This window comes from Antechinus flavipes, chromosome 4 (assembly GCF_016432865.1).
Source record: "Antechinus flavipes isolate AdamAnt ecotype Samford, QLD, Australia chromosome 4, AdamAnt_v2, whole genome shotgun sequence".
NCBI lineage: Eukaryota > Metazoa > Chordata > Mammalia > Dasyuromorphia > Dasyuridae > Antechinus > Antechinus flavipes.
The window spans coordinates 387261297-387284098 of record NC_067401.1 but is presented as its reverse complement, the minus strand read 5'-3'; the positions used below and the strand labels follow the sequence as shown (position 1 = coordinate 387284098).

General features: G+C 37.0%; 1 protein-coding gene across 1 annotated transcript; it reads left to right on the top strand.

The window, feature by feature from the left end:
- Positions 1–5895: 5895 nt before the first annotated feature.
- TIMM17A (translocase of inner mitochondrial membrane 17A) lies at positions 5896–22582 on the top strand. The gene is made up of 6 exons (XM_051998657.1): positions 5896–6213; positions 14339–14438; positions 14581–14644; positions 18040–18168; positions 19237–19347; positions 21694–22582. The coding sequence occupies exons 1-6, from the start codon at positions 6188–6190 to the stop codon at positions 21777–21779; spliced, it is 516 nt and encodes a 171-aa protein (XP_051854617.1). The 5' UTR covers positions 5896–6187; the 3' UTR covers positions 21780–22582.
- The last annotated feature ends 220 nt before the right edge of the window (positions 22583–22802 follow it).

Below are 22802 nucleotides of genomic sequence, written 5' to 3'. Positions count from 1 at the left end.
CTTCTGGGACTAGCAAAATTATTTACAAAGTTATTCATCCCAGAACATTGCAATTACTTTATATACAGTACATTTCACTTTGCTTGAATTCATGGAGGACTTTTCAGGTTTTTTCTGAGAGCATCCTGCTCATCATTTCCCACAGAACAATAATATTCTATCAAAACACATATCACAATTTATTCAGCCATTACTCAACTGATAAGCATCCCCTCAATTTCCAATTTTTGCCCTCTAAAAATAGCTGCTGCAATTTTTTTTAAACATATGGTCCTTTTCCTTTAAATCTTTGGGATTCATGCCTAGTAGTGGTATTATTAGGTCAAAGAATATGCATGAAAATGATGCTGAGTAAAGTGAGTGGAACTGGGAGAGCATTGGGCATAGCAACAACAAGATTATATGATGATCAATTTTGATGAACATGGCTCTTTGATGGCCAGTTCCAGTGGTGTTGTGAACAGAGCCATCGCACCCAGGGACAGTACTGTGAGGACTAGATGTAGATCACAATATAGTATTTTCACTTATTTTTTGTTGTGGTTTGCTTACATTTTGTTTTCTTATCATTTTTTTTTTCTTTTTTGATCTAGTTTTTCTTGTGCAGCATGGTGATTATAGGGGTATGTGTGGAAGAATTGCACGTTTGGGATGTTTTCAAAAGTGATTTCTAGGGGTGGGTCAGGGGAAAATAAATGCTTGCTTGCTAGATGGGAAAACCAACAACAAAAAATATATATACATGAATTTATAACTCTTTGGGCATAAATTATATCTTTTGATCATTTATCAACTGGGAAATAGTTCTTATTTTTTATAAATTTGACTTACTTCCCTCTGTTTGAGAAATGAGGTCTCATCAGAGAAGCTTGCTTCAAAATTTCTTTTTACAATCATTATTGCTAACTGTATTTCTCCCCATTTATTCTATTCTCTCCTTTCACCTTATCTGTCCTCAAAAGTGTTTTGCTACTGACAATTTCCATCTTCAATATGCCCCTTCTTTTATCACTCTCTCCTTTTTCTGTATTCCCATTTCCCTTCTATTTTCCTCCTGGGTAAGGTAGATTTCTATATCTATTTTGTGTATGTTATTTCCTCTTTGAGCCAATTCTGATGAGAGTAAGGTTTACTTACTTCCCCTCTTCCCTCTCTTCCCCTTTACCATAAAAGCTTTTTCTTGCCTCTTTTTTTGTGGCAGATAATTTATAGCTTTCCTCTTCTCCCTTTCTCTTTCTCCCAGTACAGTCTTTTCTGACCCCTTAATTTCATCATTTTTTAAAGATATTATCCCTTCACATTCAAGTCACACCTGGGGCTGCCTCTCTCTTTCTCTCTCTCTCTCTCTCTCTCTCTCTCTCTCTCTGTGTGTGTGTGTATTTCTTTAAACTTCCATAATAATGAGAAAGTTCTAATGAGTTACAAGTATCATCTTCCCAGTGTAAACAGATAGCCCTTATTAACTCCCTTGTGATTTCACTTTCCTGATAACCTCCTTGTGCTTTTCTTGAGTCCTGCATTTGAAAATCAAAACTTCCACTCACAAGTGCTTGAATTCTATTTCACTGAATGCCCATCTTTTCTCCTGAAAGATTATGCTTGATCTTGCTGGCTAGATGATTCTTGGTTGTAATTCTAGCTTCACTGCTTTCTGGAATATCATGTTCCAAGCCTCTTGTCTTTTAATGTAGGTGCTGCTTATCTTTACTCCACACATTGTAACAAACTCAATATCCTAGCCTTCATCTGTATGAATGGTTTGTATTGTGTAGGGTTCATCCCATGTTATTTCAGCAGCTTATTAATATTTATTAATATTAATATCTTGTGTTATCCTGACTGTTGCTCCACTATACTTAAATTGTTTCTTTCTGGATATTTGCAATATTTTCTCCTTGACCTGGGAGTTCCAGAATTTAGCTAAAATATTCCTGAGAGTTTTCATTTTGGGATCTCTTTCAGGAGGTGATTGGTGGATTCTTTCAGTTTCTATTTTATCCTCCAATTCTAGAATATCAGGATAATTTTCTTGATAATTTCTTGAAAGGTGATATCAAGGCTCTTTTTTTTTTTATCATGACTTCAGGTAGACCAATAATTTTTAAATTTTCTCTCCTGAATCTATCTTCTAAGTTAGTTGTTTTTCCAATGAGATATTTCACATTTTTTCTTTCTTTTCTTTTTTTTTTTTTCTTTTTTTGGTTTTGCTTTATTGTATCTTGATTTCTCATAAAGTCATTAGCTTCTGTTTGTTCAATCCTAATTATTAAGGAATTATTTTTCTCAGTGAGCTTTTGTACCTCCTTTCCCATTTGACCAATTTTGCTTTTTAAGATATTCTTCTCATTAGCTTTTTGTATTTTCTTTTGTATCACTCTCACTTCTCTTCCTAATTTTCCTCTATTTCTCTTACCTGATTTTCAAAATCCCTTTTGAGCTCTCTCATAGCTTGAGACCACTTCTTATTTTTCCTGGAGGCTTTGGATGCAGGAGCTTTGAGTCTGTTATCATCTTCTGAATGTGTGTTCTGATTTTCCTTGAAACCATAGTAACTCTATGATCAGAAACTTTTTCTGTTGTCTGTTCATTTTTCCTAGTCTATTACGCAATTTTTAAAGTAGGGTTCTGTTTTCAGGGTGGAGGATACAGTGTTCCAAGCTTCAGAGGTTTTGTGCAGCTGTTTTCAGAGATCCTTCTAGGGATCAGGCCGCAAGCACACTTTTCTGTCCTAGAACTGGTAAGAGTGTTTCCACCCCACAGTAGGGCTCTAGTGTGCTAAAGCAAGAGAGTCCTGTTTTGCTGAAGCTGGGGGGGTCAGTGTTATAGCTATAGTTGATATTAAGGACAGATTGACTGGTCAAACTCATAGTTTGATAGTAGGGAGATGCTAACTGATTAGCTGATATTGGTAGATAAGACATCAAATAGGGGCTTGAGAGCAAAAACATTAGAGAAAGTGCACCCCTTCAGGCTGAGAACTGCATCTATCACTTGACTATTCCTAGAAGCTCTCTCTTATTGCAGCCCCAGATTACATTGGATTTTATGGATGTCATATCTATAACTGGTGATTGGTGATTGGTGATTGGTGATTGGTGATTGGGGATATAATTTGAACTTCTCTTGAATGGAAAATAAAATTGGAACTGCTAGAAAGAGACATTCCAACATTATGGCAAGCCTCTTGCCTTAGAAAGGTAGTGGGGTAGCTTTTTTTAGAGACAGTGTGGGCTAATGAATAGATCACTGGATTTGGAGATAGGAAGACCCAATTTTTAAGTCAAGGGTTCTGCCCTCCAAAGGAAGATACAATCAACACTAATAAGCTCATCATGTAGATCAGGGAACTACTTTGATCCATCCCTATGATGATGATGGTTTACTATGCAAGTCCTTTTCATGCCTCATCATCTTGATTCCTAGTTATTTTAAAAATAAAGTTTTATTGACATTTTTTGTTTTTATATCACCTAAATTTCCCCTCACCACTATCAGCAGTGCACAATCTGTGGCAGGCTACTTACAAAGCTGGAAGCATGGGTCAAGTAATGGACTTTGTGTCTGTCATCCAAGAACCAGCCTAGTTAATTTGGGAGAGGCTTATCACTAGGTTGGTAATGGAGTGATGAATTTTTGGCCATAGTTCAAATACCATCTACTAAGTGGTAGAAGGGCTTCCATCTGAATCAGAGAAGGGAGGATACAAACCACAGAAATCCTTGATCCTTGAAGTATGAAGTAGTAATAGAGAGCATACTTACATAGATGTATGTGTATATAGAAGCATATAAAAGTATGTATTATGACGTGGGTATGTGTGTATATAGTGTATACATATCATGTAATATATACATGTGCATATATTACACCCAGGAGTATCCAGGTATATGTATGCATATACATGTACATATGCATACACATGCACACACACAAACACACACATATCCATATATCATTCCCCTCTTGGTTAAGACCTGTGACATTCTGACTTAGGGTATTCTTCTGGCATAACTGAAAGTCATGAGCTTAGAAAAGGTGCCCTGACACTCTGATTTGCCCTGAGTCATATAGTCAGTATAAATCTAAAGGACTTGAACTATTAGAATCTTGCTGACTCCACATCCAATACACTAACCACTGACCCACTCTGCCTCTGTTATTATAATAATTATCATTATCATTTTCTTTCTCCTATACTATCTTTTTGTTCAATGGGGTTTAGACTGGAAGAGCACTGGGACAAATTACTAATATACTGTAAAATCTGTTAGTGCACTCAGTTTTTCTACAGATATTACTGTACTGTATTTTTAAGAGACAAACGGAATGTTATGGAAAAAACAGTTGGAGCTGTCAGTTTAGGATGACAGTTTAAACAGTCTTCCAATGAGGTGCTTCTCCTTATATAACCGGGGAGTATGAGTGTGTGTTTTTAATCTTTAATCCATGAATACGTTTGAAATAAAGCATGTAAAAGATAGAGAGAAAAAAAGGTAAGGAAAACTTTTCTTGTGAAAAGTATTTTCTCTGATTTTATTAAGAAACATAAAAAAAAATTATGAATAGTCTGTGAGGAACTACATTTGCCATGTGTTCTTGGAAAAATAGTTTCCAGAGGAAAAAACAAAGGACAAACCACTTATTTCCTGAGGACCGAAATTAATAAAATATTAAGAGAATTCTTCAGAAATTTTAATCAATACATGAAGTGGAATGAATGGCAAAACTGTATTTCAAAAAGAAAAGTCATATGCATTTATCTTAAGGGTTTGAAGGTAACTTTGGATTTGACCATTCTCATAACCAAAGTACTGAAAATATGTGTTTATTTTCATGATTGATTTCATTTGTTAATAAATTATGTATTTAGTAATTTTAATATTTACAGAGTTATAAAAGATTAAGGGATTCAATAGAGAAATAAATTATTATCAGGAAAAGTTTTTCAAATAATAATAAACTAGAGTAGGAGTTCAACTACTACTAATTAAAAAGAGGTTGTAACTTGTGAGTAGTCTTATTCACCTCTGGTCTTTCTTAGAGCTCGGCGTAAGAGTAAATATAATGAAGAGCTGAGGGGCAGTCTGGGGGGGGGGGGGGGATCAGTGTAGGAGAGGCTGTTAAATATTTGCACGTCTTGCTGAATTGCCATATTTGTCTCTTTATTAATGTTTGAAGGACTTTTACAGCGATAGCCTGCAAAATGGTTGATTTGGGAAGTGTTGGGATGCAGCTTCCTATTGCATAGACTTCCTGCAAGCATTTTTAGGAGGACTCCCGGAGCAGGCAGGATGAATGGTGGGCATGGTAAGTAGTAGTATTATGTAGATTTCTGCAACTTGTGAATGAGGAAACTCCTTTCCCCAGTGCGGATTAGATCTCTGAAACCACAGAGCAATGGAAAGTGACCTGCCCCTAGATCACTCTCAGGTACTACTGTCTGGCAAAGCGAGTAATAAACGCGACCTCCCTGCAGCCCCATCGCCCAGGCCTCCATTTTGGTGTCTTTCCGCTGGGACTAGCCTCAGTCTGTCCCTCTTGGATATCTGTCTCATTAGGCAGGGACCTTCTGAAGGAGAGAGATTCTCCTCTGCATTTCTTACAACCACCATTATTATCACCCCATTTTAGTTGAGCAAACGAGGGCATCAGAGAAAACTCAATTACGGGACTTGCCAAGTGGATTTGAACTGGGGGGCGGCGGAGGGAGAGGGGAAGGCGGTGTTTTAAGTACAGCTGGTGTCAAAGTTAGAACTTGAATCCAAATTTTTCTTGGTTTGGAGGTCAGATAATCTCCAGACCTTAATCACATGACCCCAGGAAACATTACTTCATAAGTGTAATTCAAAATTTCAAAACAGAATCTCTTTAGGGTTTAGGAAACTTCCCAAGTGAAAATGGAATCTGCAGACGAAGCTGCGGCAAAGTGAGGATTCGAACCCATGACGCCAACCTCGCCGGGGATGAAATAGTTCTTTTAGCTAATCCACGGGAAGCCGCGCCCCACCACGCCTCCCAGGTCTGCTTCTCCCATTGGCTTTCTGGAAAAAGAGGTGAACCAATCGTCGTCCGTTTTAGCCACCCGGCCCTCCCCCGGGGCTCTCTAGGGGACAGAGGTCACTTGCACGCAGAGAGCGCTGGAGCTCCGCCCTGTTTGCCCGGCATTCCCCTTGTTGCCGGATCCAAGATGGAGGAGTACGCTCGTGAGCCCTGGTGAGCCGCCCCAATCGCTGCCTGCCCTTTCCGCCCCCCCGTTCCCTGACCTTCGTCCCCTCGCTCGGGGCCCGCGGGGCGGCCTCTGCCTCCGTCTCCTCCTCTTCCTCCCCCGGCCGATCTCCCCGGCTTCCCTAGCCCAGCTTGGCCATGACCTTGCATGCGGCCCCGACGCCCCCTGGGCCTGGCGGCTGCGCGTTGGAGCTTGCGGGAAGGAGTAGGGTCCTGCCGCCCCTCGCTCCTTAAGGGAAAGCGCCTTTGCCCACCTTGCTAGCATCCCCCGGTCTGGGCCCTGCCTCCGGGAAGGCGGCGTGGGGGAGGGCAGGGGTCCCCTGAGTCCAATGCCTCTGTGGCCTGGGAGCGGGGCGTTTCCGAAATAACCTTGCCTTCTCTGGTACTTCTTGCTTAAAGGCTCCGCTTCGGCTTCCAAACAGAGCGGTGGCTGCCTCCCCTTGGGCGGTCAGTCCAGTTCCGTGAACGTTTGTGAAGCGCCTATTGTGTGCAGGAATACCTGAAGGGGCCCGGGCAGTCCCTACCCCCGCGAGGCTTACAGTCTCCCGTCTCGTTTTTTATGTAAATTAAGAAATGGGCTGGTGGGAGGGGGTATCCCGAGAGTCGGAGATCGGGGAGCTGCGGTGCCTCCCCGTGTATCCAGTCTTCCCAAAAAGGACTCGTGTCCTTAGCTATCTTTGATAACCGACGTTGTCGGGCGCCCGGAACTCTCGGATCCCCAAGAAGTACTTAGTGGTTTATAATCTGCTCAGTCCCTGAGAGCCAGCTCCGCAGTCTGTGGTAGGGGGAGGTGCCTGAGCCGGCTCTCCTGCTTAATCTCGGGTTCGCCAGCTTCTCCCACCCACCCGGTCAGAGGCAGTCGGTAGCTGGGCAGATGGGGAACTTGGTCTGCAGGCCCTTAACTAGTTAGGTGACCTTGGGCGTTACTCAGCCTTGGTTTTCAGCCTGCTCATCTGTAAAATGGGGACACCACCATCCGACAGGGCTGTTGTGGAGATTAAATGAGAGAATATTTGTAAAGTCTTTGTTCCTTTCCCTCCTCTATTCTGGGAGAGAAAGCCTACCAACCTCCTGTTCTTCAGTCTCTCCTTTCTACCAGCACCGCATTCTTTAAAGACTATATTAGCAGCTTCCACTTGTCTTAATCCTTTTCAAACTGTCTTTCAATTTTACGCTAACTACTAAGTACTAGTTGTTGGAGGTATAGAGATGGAAAAGAGCCCCTGTCTCCAAAGACCTTATCTGAGTTGATGGAAAATGTATACAGATTATGTCTGGGAAGAATGGGATAATAGTAAAAGGAGCATTTATATAAATTTCTCCCAAGAATTTTGAAAGGAGAAAAGACACTTAGGTGAGTGTATCCTGAAAAACTTTATGGAAATGTTAACTAGAGGAAAAAAATCAGTGGGTTGAGATGGGGGGAGTATTTTCCAGGCATGAACAGAAACAAAAGTTTTAAAGTTACCTCGGTATGGGTCACTTGTAGAGTAGTTGGAATATAGTTAGAACTGAGAATGCATGAAGGCAATTAAAGCAAAATAAGACTGAAAATGTAGATTGTTGCCATATTGCAGAGGATCTTGTATTTCACCCCATAATTTTTGAGAAGGGAAAATGTGCATGGTGAATCTGGTAGTATATTTTACGAAGGTGATTATTGAGTGAAAAGAATGAATTGGAGAGGAGAAAGAGAAAACTTACAGGAAGCTTTTAGAATAGCCCAGAAAGATCTAAACCATATTGGCAGCAGTATAAGTGATGAAAAGAAGATTCGTACAAAATAGGAAGATAGGAAGAAAACTTCCTCTCAGCAGATTAACATTGACCTAATCATTTTCATTTTTTTCACTCCTTTTTGTTCCTTCTGAAGCTGCTGACTACCTTCTTGAGACTTGATTCTTAACTTGTATAATATTGAATTCTGATGGTGCTATGAATCTTAACTTCTTATCCCCCTTCTTAACTGTGTGCCAGACACTCTGCTAAGGACACAGTCAAAAATAAACTTTATACTGAGGAGAAATCACAAAGAAGTTAATACAAAGTAATTTCTGAGGGCAGGGTATAATGATAGTGAGGGAAAGCATTAAGTGAAGGAATTAGGGATGGCTTTGTATAAGAGGTAGGAGCATGTTTGAATTTTTGCATCTTAAAAAGAGGTAGGGGTTGGGAGTTCTAAGCAGCAGAAATGGGTAGGGAAATGATGGAAATAGAATGGAGTTGTCGGTATGAGCAACAGCAAGTAGACTAGTTTCACCAAAATATAGAATGCATAATATCAATCTGGAAAGATAGGCTGGAGGCCCAATTGTGAAAGGCTTCAAATGCCCAAATCAAAAATTGAATGTTGTTCTATAGATAATGGAGTTTTTTGAGCAGGGAAGTGTCATGTACTTAATATCACTTTGGGGGCAGCTAGATGGCCCATTGGATAGTGTCATACTTCAAGTCAGGAAGATCTAAGTTCAACTCTGGCCTGGACACTTAACACTTCCCCTGGGCTAGTCATTGAACCCTAATTGCCTCAGCAAAAAAAAAAAAAAAAATCACTTTGGCCACTGTGGGCAGAATGGATTAGAAAAACTAGTGGAGGGATGAATTACAATAGTATTGTCATTGGCCTGGCAGGTGGATGAGGTCACAAGAGTGGTTGGTAGTATTATTTCCACCATCAAAAAAAATAAGGCTCTGTACTTAGATGTATTTTGATATCATCTATTTCATTGGCTTTTAGCTATCAGCTTTATGTATGCTTTCATAGATTTACTTCTTGTAGCTCCCTCCTGTCTCTTAAACTATAATTGAAAAGAGCTGAACTTAGATTAACTTCTCATTGCCCAACTACTCCTAATAGCCTTTCAATTCAGGTCATAGAAACACCAACCATTGTCCTCTGAGGGAAACTTAAATATCATATTTGAGTCTTTTCCTTTCCATACTCTAGTGCTTTGATCTCAGTAATTGTTCCTGCATCAGATTCCTTTTCATTCCAGTGAACTGTAGGGATTGGTCAGATCCTCCTAACTGGTCTTGCCAACTATAGGATTGCCAGGTAGAGGCCTGGCAGAAAAAAAGTCTGGTGTAGACACTTCCATGTCTTAGGGGTGGAGAAATTAAGATTCAGAGCCAACTCAAATTAGTTCAGAATCACATACATTATAGGAAGAGCTTGTTTTACCTAGATTTTCTGACTCCAACTCTAGCCCTAACTCACCTTACTCTTCTCTGCTGTCTTAAAAAACACCATTCATTACCCTTTCCTCCTTGTCATTCTTCTCTCTTAGACGATTTCAGGATGCCTCTCTTCTCTTCTCCAACTTATCTGACTGCTTTTCCTCAGGACACGGAGCTCTCTTTTCTTTTTCCTAAATACTATTTCACTTGGTGATCTCCTAAGTTTTTTTTCCCCCGGAGGCAATTGGGGTTAAGTGACTTATTCAAGGTATTTACCCAAGATCACATGCTAGGAAATGTTGTATCTTGAGACCAGATCTCTTGAATTTTTATGGATTTAATTACCGTCTCTATGCTGATGGTTATCTTATATCTACCTATCCATTCACCAATTGGGTAAGGAAAGGGAAGACATATTAGAGGGTAATAGACTTTTGTGGAGTATAGAGTTAGAGAGTTTGGGGAGGAAAAAATTTTCTTTGTACTGTTAACCTTCATATTTATCCTTTACTTTCTAATTATATATTATTCCTTGAGTATAAGAACCCTATCGTTTTTTTTAAATTGTGAACTTAACAAACCAAAAGATGATAAAAAAAAAAAACTGAACTGCTATACTGTTTTTTAAAAAGAAATGTACTTCAACAGAATAATGATAAATGTGTTCCCTTCTATAGTCTTGCTTTCTAATGTGCATTTTTTTCCCCTCATTTATCATTTACTCACTAATGGCAATTCTTTCCCTCCAGATAAAAATCTTGGAACAGTTATAGTCAAACACATTGGTCATGTCTGAGAATTGAGTGTCTCAATTAAACTTCTAATCATTACCTCTCTGCTGAGTGTAACCCCTTTCATCATTCTAGAAATTGTTTAATTGCTACATTGGTCAAGGTTCTGAGATTTTTCAGTTTTTCCTTCCATATTATTGTAATTGTGTAAATGTTCTGTTTTTTTTTGCATTTCACTGTCTTCTCAATTTTTATAGATAAAAATATCTTTTCAAATTTCTTTGAATGTAATTTTCTTGATTACTTATATAGCCCAATATATCCATACCTCAATTCCCCCAGTGATGTGTAGCTGTTTTTTCTAGTTGACAGCAACAAAAAGTGTTGGCATAAATCTCATAAGGATCTTTGTACAAGAGGTCTTTGACCTCTTTGGGGCATATGCCTAATAGTAATTTACTCTATCAAAGGTTATATATAGTTTAGTGACTTGTTAATATTTACTTCCAAATTGTTCTCCATAGTGATTGAACTATTTCACAGCTTCACCAACAACTCCTATCATACAAGAACTCCACAATTGCTATTTTCCTCTAGTTTTGCCAACTATGAGGTGTGCCCCCCGCACAATATACATTGAACTTGGTATGAATATTGAGAACTCACTAGAAATATTGAGCTTGATGAAATGCATCTTTGAGAATATTGAATGAGTTGCTGTAAACTTGCCATAATGTGAATGTTTGGACAGTCTTGACTGATTATTCTAGTCTTGGAGACCATAGCAGTGTATGGATTAACCAGACAACAAAATAAAGAATCAGATTTTTCAGAGCTGGAAGTTTTGGGTGACAACTACTCTTTTTTTTTTTTTTTTGACAACTACTCTTAAGGCTCTTATTTTACAGATGAGAAATCAGACCCCAGGAGCTGATGGTTGATCTCAAAGGTCTCCAGTATTAAATCCAACCCTTTGATCTTTGAGGCCAAGATATAGTTTGGGGTGGTGGGTCATCCTTTACTTGGCTCTAAAGACTAATGAAACGGTCCAGCCAACTTCGAACATGTTCTTGTTCCCAACACTTGTTTCAGTGCCATCCTTCTCCTTGTTGCCAACTCTGAAATGGCTACCCTGTGTGTAGGCTGCCTCTCCAGGCAGATTCCTGTTGCAGATTTCTGTTGCAGATTTCTATTGATTCTTTTGTGTTGGTTTCCTTTTCCATTCCTGAACATTGCTATCAAACCCTAGTTCAGAAAGAACTCTTTATTTTGGCATTGGACTATGTAGTAACTGGACTGCCAGGTGATGCACTGGCTAAAGTGCTGGGCCTGATATCAGGAAGACTTGTACTTATGAGTTCAAATATGTGATCTTGGGCAAGTCTCTTAATCCTGCTTTTCTCAGTTCTTCATCTTTAAAATGAGCTGGAAAAGGAAGTGATAAACTACTTTAATAGTTCTGCAAATAACACTCCAAAATGGGGTCATGATGTGACGGATATAACTGAAAACTACTGAGCAAGGTTCCCACATCAACCTTATTATCACTTGCTCATTCATCAAACAAAATGCAACCTATTTAAAAAAAAATACTGTATTGGTCATTACTCTGCAAAATATTTTAAATGGTTCCCCATTGCTTTTACATTAATAACTAAACTCTGGCTTAGCATTTAATGCCTGTTTCTCAACCTAACTATTCAATTTTATTTCCTCCTATTATAAGAATATCTATGATGTACTTCAGCCAAGTTAGTTCACAATCTGCTTGATATGCTTTTCAAATTCCTGCCCTTTTTGTTTTAGGTTTGAAATGTCTATACACACACACACACACACACACACACACACACACACACACTCACACTCATCCTTTAAAGCAGGAGTGGGGAACCTGTTCCCCAACTCATTTACAGAATTATCAACTTCACAACACATGCAGTGGGAGGTTGTTTGTACCTAGCTTTGAGCTCATCACCTGCAGTTGCCTTAGCAAATGATTTTGGGGACCTTATTTTTGAAGCCTATGGCCAGATGTTCCCCACTGGTGCTTTAGAACTGAACTTTTTTTTTTAATTGATGGAAAAAGGCTTTAGAGAAAGGAAGGATTTAGTTTGATTCCCCCTCCAAATGAACTTAGCCATTTAATAAAGCTCTGCTTGCTTCTCTATAAAAATAGTACCTGAATTTCCTACCTCACTAGATTGTCAAGGAACGTGGAGGAAGTAATGTTTGTGATTGTGAACATTAAAGTCTAAACATCATCATCTGTATCTTTGCTAATTATAAGCTCTGTTGTAGCCTTTTTTTCCCCTAGATATTCGGAACATTTGTTTAGGATTATAAGGTAAACTAGCCTACTTGCTTTCTCTCCTAGAAACTATTGTTAATCAGTGATGTGTGAATGAAAATGTATATTTTTGAATGAATAATTTTAGGTATGAGATGGTGGAAGAAGTATTATATAAAATTCTCTTCCTAACTGGGACAATATTTATTCTACTCTTCTTCCCATGAAAGATTTCTGGCTGACCTGGTCACTGCCATAAAGGAGAGCAGTGTGAGTGATCTTGATTCTATTAAAAGACCATGCATAGGCATTTTCTTTTATTATTGTGTATTTAACTTTTTACTTTGTCACTAATGATCATGTGTGTGACCACAGGATAGATCTTGCTTTAAATAGGTTTCAGGTGTATTGATTGACTCATTTAATTTTTAAAAACCAGTTATTGTATGTGGAACATTAAAACATGAACTAGGCTAATTTATTGGGGATTTCGATATCTAGTTGTCACCAGCAAATCTCTTTGAAGTTTCATGAGTAGGCCTTTTCTAGTGCTTTATAATCAAGTAAGTTTTAACTAATACTAATTGATGATGATTGGTGCCAACAGACATGTTTGAATAAATGGTATTTATTATGTAATTATAAAGAAGGGATGCCTAAATTGCATTCTTAGAATTTGTAGATTCAATTTGAATTTTAGACTAAATAGAACCAGGAATCTCAGTTGGAAGGGATTATAGCCATCCACCCCTGACCAAAAACAACCTCTAAAGCATTCTCCACACATGATGCAGTCTCTTAGAGGTCTCTCCAAAGGATGTAGCTGCTCTGTCTTATTTGTTTTTACAGCATCTCTTGTATGCATCTGTATCCTCTTGGATACTCATAAAGCTACCCCAGCACCTTCATTTAGTATTAAATGACCTCTCACTCATATGATTGTCTTTTCTATATAGTACATTCTTTCCCCAGCTGCCAGAGTGATATTTCTTTTCCAAAGTCAAGTATTAGTATTTGTTTTTCCATCACCTTCATTTTCATTTAGAGGCAATCTTGTCTCACTGAATAGAGAGCTGGCCTCAAATCAGATCTAGATTTCTATTCTGCCTCAGATGAATGAGGCTTTGAACAAATCCCTTAACTTTGCAATGTGCTAGGCACTTTTCTGAGATGAAATGCAGGGAAGATGACCTGCATTAGTAGATGGAGTTTATCTTCTATATCAATATTCTTAGTTCTGTTCATTTCCAAATATATTTCTCCTTTCTCCACCCCAGGGAGCAACCCTCTTAGGGCAAAGAATGAAAAAGGAGAAAGCAGTTCTCCAGAACTAACCTACATGTGAATCTAGTATGACAGTATGTACTATCTTCCATGAAGTATGTCCTTCTGCAAAGAATGTCAGCTCCAACACCATCTTCTACGTGGTCCTCTCAACTGCTAATGGACCACCTCCCAAACTACTTAGTATATTTTTATATTTATTAACTTTTATGTTGTTTATATTTTACACCTACTTGTCTTCTCCATTAGAAAGGAGTAGGCACCTTGTGAATGAAAATGGTTTCCTTCTTTGTATTAGGGTCCACAGCATCTAGCATAATGCTTGGTGATAGTAGATGCATAATAAAAACTTAATGATTGATAGATCATCAACCAAAGTTATTTTCACATGAATTGAGTGCTGTGGAAAGTGGGAACTTACATTCAGAGTCCTTTATATAGCTTCATAACTTAAATTGACTGCCATATAGCTCTATGTATATTTTGTGAGGTACAATTTCATTAATTGGGCTAGGTCTGTGTTTGAGGTTTGCCATTCATTTAAACAGGGAAGGTTTTGTGGAGAAAGCAAACTTTTGAGATATGTGACTTCTTTAAAGGGTTTTTGTTTGTTTTTTCTTTTTCCTCATAGCCCCTGGCGAATTGTGGATGACTGTGGTGGGGCTTTCACTATGGGTACCATAGGAGGTGGTATCTTCCAAGCAATCAAAGGTTTTCGCAATTCTCCTGTGGTAAGTGAATGGAACACTAGCCTTTTACATGGAACTTAGATTTGAATATTTTTTTTAAATTATAATTAAACAGATTCTGCCAGTGAGTTGGAAACCAGTTGTGTTTCTGATATTTTCTGGCCATTTGATTTTGTTTCCATAGGGAGTAAGCCACAGGCTTCGAGGCAGTATGACAGCCATCAAAACCAGAGCACCACAATTGGGAGGTAAAGAATTATTTCACATTCAGATTTTTTTTTTAATTACTGAAGATGAACTTTCATACTTTTTTGCCAATTGTTGATCTCAGTTTGACTGTAATTGCTTATTTCTGGAAAATAATTTCATTATCTGATACCTGTATGGCCTGTTTCAAAAAATAGACTTTTATACTAGACCTTATGAAAGTAAACCCTTCTTCATTGCCTCAAAATAACATATTTTGGATAGAGAGGGGGAAATGTTTAAAATTGCAGGTTTTGAGACTTCTGGGGAAACTGAAATATCGTGTTAAAACTGTATAGTGTATTATGAGAGAAGTTGAAAAGTAGGAGAGCTATTTTTGGGGACACAAAGGTAATAAATAAATGCCCAAAAATTAGTTGATGATTATAGTTACTGAGCTCTGCACAATCAGTAGCAGTATATTTGAAGTACCTGGTGAAGAGAAATACAAAATAATAACCTTCCTTGGGCTTTTTGATGAATTCTTAGCCATTCATTAAAACCTAATTCAAATGTCACTATTCCAGTAAAACACCTCCCCTGATCCTTCTCATCATTAAAGACCTTTTCTCCTTTAAACCTTACATTACACCTTGTTTCTAGCTCTCAAGTACATAGATAACACATAGCAACTGGTGTATATGTAATAGCCCTCTGTTTATTTGTAAACTCTGAAAGGACCTGGCTTAATTTGAATTTTTTGTGTGATTCCCCAGAACCTATGAACCCCATGGTTTCAAAAGCTTAGTAATATATAGAAGTAAAATAAATTGAACTTGAATCCTGTGAGACTTTACTAATTAGTAAACATTTATTAAACACTATGTGCTTACATATGTAAACTATGGAGATAACAAAGAAAAGCTTAAAATCCTTTTTGTCCTCAAGGATCTCAGTCATATGTGGGAGACAGCAGATAAAAAGCAGAATGAAGGGGAGTGTGATCAAGTCCAGGAAAGGAAATGATCTGAGGAGATAAGATTAAAATTTGATTTCATCTTGCAGGATAATAGTTTATATAAATGTGTATGTATAAATCAATTTAGGGAGTCAGGGATAATGGTAAAACTGAGGAGATTGCCCTTGAGTCAAGAATTGAGGGAAGCTAAGGATTCTAAGAAACAAAGATTAGTTAGAATGAATATTCCAGATATCGATGAGAGATGGACTGCTGATTATGGGCGAATAGCCTGCTGAACCTACTCTGGCAGGAATGGCTGGGGAAAATCTGACTTCACTTTTAGGGTATTTGATGAGCCACTTCACTAGCAATGAAGGCACCCCAGTAAATATTTTGAACATAAAGATATGTTACCAAAAACTTCACAACCTCAGTAAAGAGAGAGTCATTGCAAAGTGATAACATTGGAGATGGTATCCCCTATTGATCTTGTGCATCACCAAACTGGCTTATGTTCCTACCTGATCCTGGCTTAAGATCCTGTACTCTCTGCCTGCACAATCCCATTCTCCCATAAGCTGCTCCTCCATATTTTTCTTTCCTCATTCTGCCTTCTCTACCAGGCATCCCTTCTTGACTACCTAGTACTTTCAGTGTACAACATTCTCATGCTTTAACCATGTCTGCTAGAAAAGTACATGCAACCAAATGTAAAACTTGCTAAGCTTTCAGTGAAAAATATTGATCATCAGTATTTGTAGATTTTTTTTTAATTATACCATCCCTTTTTAACTTTGTCTTCATTTTATAGCGTAGTAAGGAAATAGTAATTAACTAATTTTTGCTATTTAAGCTTGTTGTGACAAACCAAAAATACTACAAAATGAATAACAAACACATTTTAAACAATTTAAACACACATTAGACCCATGATGTATTCTATATGATATTCAGTTACAGAAATGACTGAATCCAACCTGTCCCTAAAGGATAATGTCTTATGCCACAACAGTCATGTAGTCTCTACATGATCATTAGTAACTTGGACATGCCCAGGGCAGCCCATTCTGCAATTGACAGTAAGCCCAAATCTGCATCTCTGCAACTTCCATCCATGGGTATCTGTTTTATCCTTGTTGGCTGAACTAAGAAGGGTTTGTTGTTTTTTTTTTTTTTGGGGGGGGGGGGGGTTGAGGGAGGTTGTTTTTGTAAACAGCTATTATGTGCCATTCCTGGAATTTTTTTTCAAGCTGATCATCCTCATTTCCTTCAAATGAGGTGTGACAGTGTCCATTCAGTTCACTGTGTTAAATGCATTCTCCCTTGCTTATATTCCTGAATAAGTAAACACAGGACTCCAGAGTTATCTGATCTGTTTCATCACCTCTCCCATTCTAGGAAGATGACACTTTTCTTAATGACAGCTTAAGATCACATTTCTTTTGATTGCCATCTCAGTGTTGATACATATAAAGTTATAAATTGCATTTTTAAAAGACTTTTTCAATTCTCTAGCTATACTTGTAGAGTTTTGTTTTAAGCCCAAATGTAAGATTTTAAATTTATGCCTTTTACACTTTTTCTTATTAGTTTTAGCCCCTTGGTCTAAGCCTATTAGGATTTTTTTTCATCTTTTTTTTTCTTCAGCTTGATAACTGATCTTTCTAGCTTCATGTCAGTCACAGATTTAAATAATAAGCTTATCATCTGAGCCTTGGTTTAAAGAAAATTTTAAAACCTGAATATAATTGAGCAAAAGCAAATCTTGGGGCACTTTCTTCCAAGGTGACAAGATCCATTAATCGCCATTTTAGATAGTCATTCAACTAATTCTGAATCTAATTAGAATACTCAGCTTTTATCTGTTTACCTTGTCCAGAAGAATATCCCAGGCTATGTTAAATGCTTTCCTGAATTCCAATTTTATAATATCTGTAATATTTCCCCATGTCATTACCCATTTCCTGATCTCTCAGGAAAAAAAATAACAGATTATTCTGGCATGACCTATGGATGAACTCATGCTGACTCTTATAATTCCATTTTTATATTAACTCAGATTATGACCTGATTGTATAGTTTATAGTCATTAATAAGGAAAAGGAATGAGAACTGTCCCTTCAGCAGCTAGCATGGTTAGATGCTGAATGAATGAATGAAGAAAATATAAGAAAAAAGAACTGAAATCAGAAAAAAATTAATGGTTAAGAAAGAAAGCTCAAATATATGACATCAGGACAAAACATACTTGTGCAGCCTGATTTCTTTTAGCCCTGATTTATCAAGTTAGTGTTATCTTATATAATAACTCAAGCTTTTTATTAAGCTAAGTATTCTGACTTTATTCAATTCTCATGCAGATATGTGGTGTGTGTTCAAATTGTGCAGTAATTCATAAAGAGTAGAATTTGGTTTTTGTTTCCTACTAGACCATTTTGTTGTAGCAGGAAAATAATTTTTGTATTTGAATATGAGTTTTTCTTTTAAACCAAACAGGTAGCTTTGCAGTTTGGGGAGGTCTCTTTTCCATGATTGATTGCAGTATGGTAAAAGTCAGAGGAAAAGAAGATCCATGGAATTCTATCACAAGTGGTGCCTTAACTGGAGCCATATTGGCAGCAAGAAGTAAGAAACTCATAGCTATAATAGAAGATTAATTGGAAGACCTCAATAAACATCATATCTTTACTTTAAGTCATTTACATGTGAGAAATGATAGCTGTAGGAGAAAAGCTTAAATTTTGTTTGATAACAGAAGTATACATAATAGCAATTCAGAAAGGAAAAATAGCACCTATTATCTTACATTTTTGAACATGACAGGGTATAGTAGTTCTTGACATTTTATCAAAAAATAGACTTGCTTCCTTAAATATTTCATCAAACCTTTTACAATGTGTTTGAAACAGTTTTGTGAGAAAATTGTTCAGGTCAGACACTTGATATATATCTATTTTATTTTTTCTTAGCAGGAACATCTAATGCTAAGTTTAACATCTGTGATGATAACTCACTAGTGGTTGAGCTTTTTTTTAAAAACTATCTCATAAAAGGATACTCAGGATTTGGGATACTTAATATATAGTAGTTGACAAGTTGAATGTTCAAGTACCTCCAAAGGTCATTCCATATCTGTTCTGACTTCTGGGATGTGGATTTGATCCAGAAAAGGAAGAGAAGGCCTACTTGGTTGCCAATGTTTTATAAATTCAAACTCTTCAAACCTGGGAAAAAGAGAAGGGAAGGAAGGAAATGAAGACAATTCTGAGGATAGTGCAGAAGATGTCAGGTTTATTCTAGGGCAAGTTTGAGTGAGCCTGAAAGCATCAAATTAAACTGAAATCCTGGTGATCAAGGGGAGATCGTAAAGACATTTTTTTCTTCCCTTTGGGAAAAAGATGAACCGTCACAGCTACTTTTTGGCCTTTTGAATCCTTGGGACAAAAAGTTGACCAGACTTCATTTAGGTCAGTGATTGTCATGTAAAGTACGTATAGTTATAAGTGGAAAAAAATGAATAAAAAAATGAAACTTAATTTTATTGAAATATAACCTCAAATATTTTCTAATAAGCAATGCCAGGGAACTTAGGTTAAGTCTTATATGTTTACTGGGCTCATGTCTGTCTCCTAGTTTAGCTAATGCATAAAGTCAGAATTGGAAAGTAATTTCTCTTGTCATTGATACCTTCAGATGGACCAGTGGCCATGGTTGGTTCAGCTGCAATGGGTGGCATTCTTCTGGCTTTAATAGAAGGAGCTGGTATCCTGTTAACAAGATTTGCATCTTCACAATTTCCAAATGGTAAGTTTTCCTCTTCTAGAATCTAGTAGTAGTAGTAGTAGTAGTAGTCGTCTCAATATATAAATAATATTCTCAAAAGCCAAAAATCTTGGTTTTGGAATTGTTCACTGATCTTTTAGATCTATACTATTGTTTGAATTTATTTGAACTAGTGACTTAAACAACATTTGGGGAATGGGGGAGTTAATCTGCCTTTGAACTATATTCACTTCACATTTTGTTGTGGGAACTCTGAGGATCTTAGTCATAGGTGATAGTGCCCTTTGAAAAATAGAATGTGGATTTCACCAACTGTTTTAAAGAAAAATAAAATAACTGTAGCTACACATATTTTATAGTGATCTTTTCCACAAATTAATTTGCTTTTTTCTAAGCATTTGGGTTAACTGGGAGAAAAGGGACCATGAAACTTCATTGGTAAGATGCATGTTATTGCTTGTTGGCTGTTATCCATTCTTTATCCACAGCATTTAGAGAGAAATGTTTAGGAGCTAATGATCACATTGAATTTAGTTTGGACATTGTAACCATAGAAACTTGAAATGGCTCTTACTCTAAATTTGGAACGGTTTTTCCCTGGAGCAAAGAGAAGAATGGTATCAGGGACTGCTGTTGGAACTAGCAAAGGGAGATCACTTTCTGTCTGAGATAGTAATAGCAAAACATTGACTTGTCTATTCTTTAAAAAGACGTAACAAAGGAGTGAAACAAGTTGGGAATTTTTTGTTCGAGCATTTGGACAAGAATCAGTATAAATTATGCAGAATAGACTATCTTCTCTTAATCTGATTTCATTTCCCTGTGCACTGAGCAAAGAATCCCATGTCCTTGTGGCATAGCTTTGAAATAGTGCTCTGCTCATTAGATATCATTGGGATGGACTGGATGACCTCATGGACTCTTTTTGTCTGATCTGTGTACTTTTTAGTCACCACATTTAGCACCCAATTGAAAGAGCCACATTCTGCCATATTTAGAATACTTACAAAATTTCAGAGTCAGAATGCAAAAATGAAAATGGTCATAATTAACATCTTCACAAAAAGTAAAAAACATATTAAAATTTTCCATATATCCTAATTCTCTAAAGGAAATGTGGGCATTTTTGATTATGTTTTACTTGCTTTGGCAAATTTTCTTGAAGAGGTCAGTAACTAAAGCAAATCCTTTATCTAAAAAATAACAAAGTAATCTTTAAAGACATTTTTTTTATTCGACTTTTGCCTGATTTTTTTTTTTTTTAAGTCTCAAATACCTTTTTTGCAATAGATCAACATTTCTGGAAAAATATTTTAACAATCTCTTGGAAAGTAAATCATGTACAAAATTAAATAACATTTTCAAAAAAATTTCTATAGGGAAAAATTTATCTTGAAATCAATGAAAAATACTTTTAGCAAGGAGGCAGATGATTGTAATTCTCTGAATTGCATTAAATGTTGCTGCTATTGAGATAGTGAAGCCCTTTGTGAGGAGAAAACTTTGGTGTATCTATAATTCTCATTTTTAAAAATTTTATAAAATACTCATTTTCATACACATGTACTCTCACATGTGTGCTCACACATAAAATCATACACCCTTCAAGCATCAAAAGGCAATGCAAAGATTGCAAAACATTGCTACACTTGAAGGTAAGTCTATGGGCAAGCCTTTCAAGTTTTAGTTTCCTCATCTGTAAAATGAAATGACACTTGTATTTCCTATAAAACAGGGTTGTAAACAAAGTACAACTTAGTTTTATGTCATTGTTTATCACTCCATTCTCTGCAAACTTAGTTCCACAAGATTCCATCCCTAGCACTAGCCACTAGCATCGTCTTCCTCTTCAGAGTTTCCATTGCCTACTTAATTGATTTTTTAGGGTCAGGTTCATTGGAATGTCTTAAAACACAGCATACCTGCATTTTTATAAATGTTTGACAGAATATGATTTCTTCCATTTGCCATGAAATTGAGAAAAAAATGCTTTTTAAGTAATAGCTACCCAGGTTGGGTGGCTATAGCAGCTTGTTATTGTAGTTACTTAAAATTTTGACTCTGCTTCTTGCTGAAATTAATCCACATTGCATTTCTGGCTCAGCAGTTGAGAGATCTTCACTCTTAAGCACAAGGGAAGCCAGATTGTCATCTATCCTCAGTTTGAAGTGCCTCCAATTCTGTCATGCTAGTACAGGAATTAGGCAACCCTAAAAATAAAACTAGACTGATGCCCTTAATTTAATGCAATGTATTTTCCATGGGGTTGGACTCAATGCAGACATAATTTACTCAACTTTATTATTGCTCTTAGTTGTAACTTCTTGATATTTAAGAATGAAACTTAAAAATTTATGTCAATTGCAGGACCCCAGTTTGTTGACGATCCTTCCCAGTTGCCTCCAGCTCAGTTGCCACCCTCACCATTTGGAGACTATCGTCAGTATCAATAATGAAACTGTTGCCCTGAGGTTTCTTATTAGTATACAATCTTTAGTTCTAAAAAGATTCTGGAAGACCAAGTTACAGTCTGATTTGGACAAGAAAGGCTGACTATACTCTGAAGAAACACTTAGCACTTTTTCTATTTAAAAAGAACCTGGGACAGAAAGTCTAAAAGTTTAAATTTTATTTATTAATCCTTGGATTGCATTTGTAATAAAAATAAATGTCTAGAAATACTTTTAAATGCTTAGAAGATGAAGGACCAAAGTTGGGAGAATATTGAAATTGATTTCCTTATGGACTTCTCTGCCTGGTTTGTTGTTCTGTGGTTCAAACAATAATAATCCCTGGAATTTGTTCTTTCTCTCAAGATCAGTAGTAGTATTCCACTTTTCATCAAGTGCTTCATCTTCTCAACAGTATAGATTTTTAAACTTGCATGTGATGGAGTTAGAATCTATTCTTACTCCTGAAATGGATTGTGTACGAAAGTTGATGCCAACCCACACAGGTTTTTAGTAAAATACTTTTAAGCATCAAACAGATACAGTAAAGTGCTGATTTTTCACACGACATCGCCTTATATGGAAATAAAATGCTTGCCCTTTTGAGACTGTGAACTACAAGACTTCTCTGAGGCTACTGTGCCTTGGTTTTTGACCATTAGAAATTTCACCAGAAGTGACTGGTATCCAAAATGCTTGGTCCTGTAAAAGGAGAGCTCAGAGTTGGAATAGTTTTCATTATTGGAAAAGTTTGTTGTTTATTTGTGGGATTGAAAATAAAATATGGAAATTTTTTGTGATCTCAACTGATTTTTACATACATATATTGGGGGAGGAGAGGTCTTTTTAGGCCTTGTAGACCTAGTTAGGTGAGCAGAGTTGCTGATATTTCTTGATTAAATCATCATGAACTGCCAGAAGGTATAACCAGACACTTTGATTTGCAACATTCACTTTACAGAGTTATGTACTTGCCATTATAAGGAACACAAAGATGAATTAAACAGACCCTGTCTCTAAGGAATC

Coding starts and splice junctions, on each gene's coding strand:
- TIMM17A (XM_051998657.1), top strand. CDS start 6,188: ATGGAGGAGTACGCTCGTGAGCCCTG. Junction 6,214..14,338: donor GAGTACGCTCGTGAGCCCTG/GTGAGCCGCCCC, acceptor TTTTCCTCATAG/CCCCTGGCGAATTGTGGATG. Junction 14,645..18,039: donor CAGAGCACCACAATTGGGAG/GTAAAGAATTAT, acceptor TAAACCAAACAG/GTAGCTTTGCAGTTTGGGGA.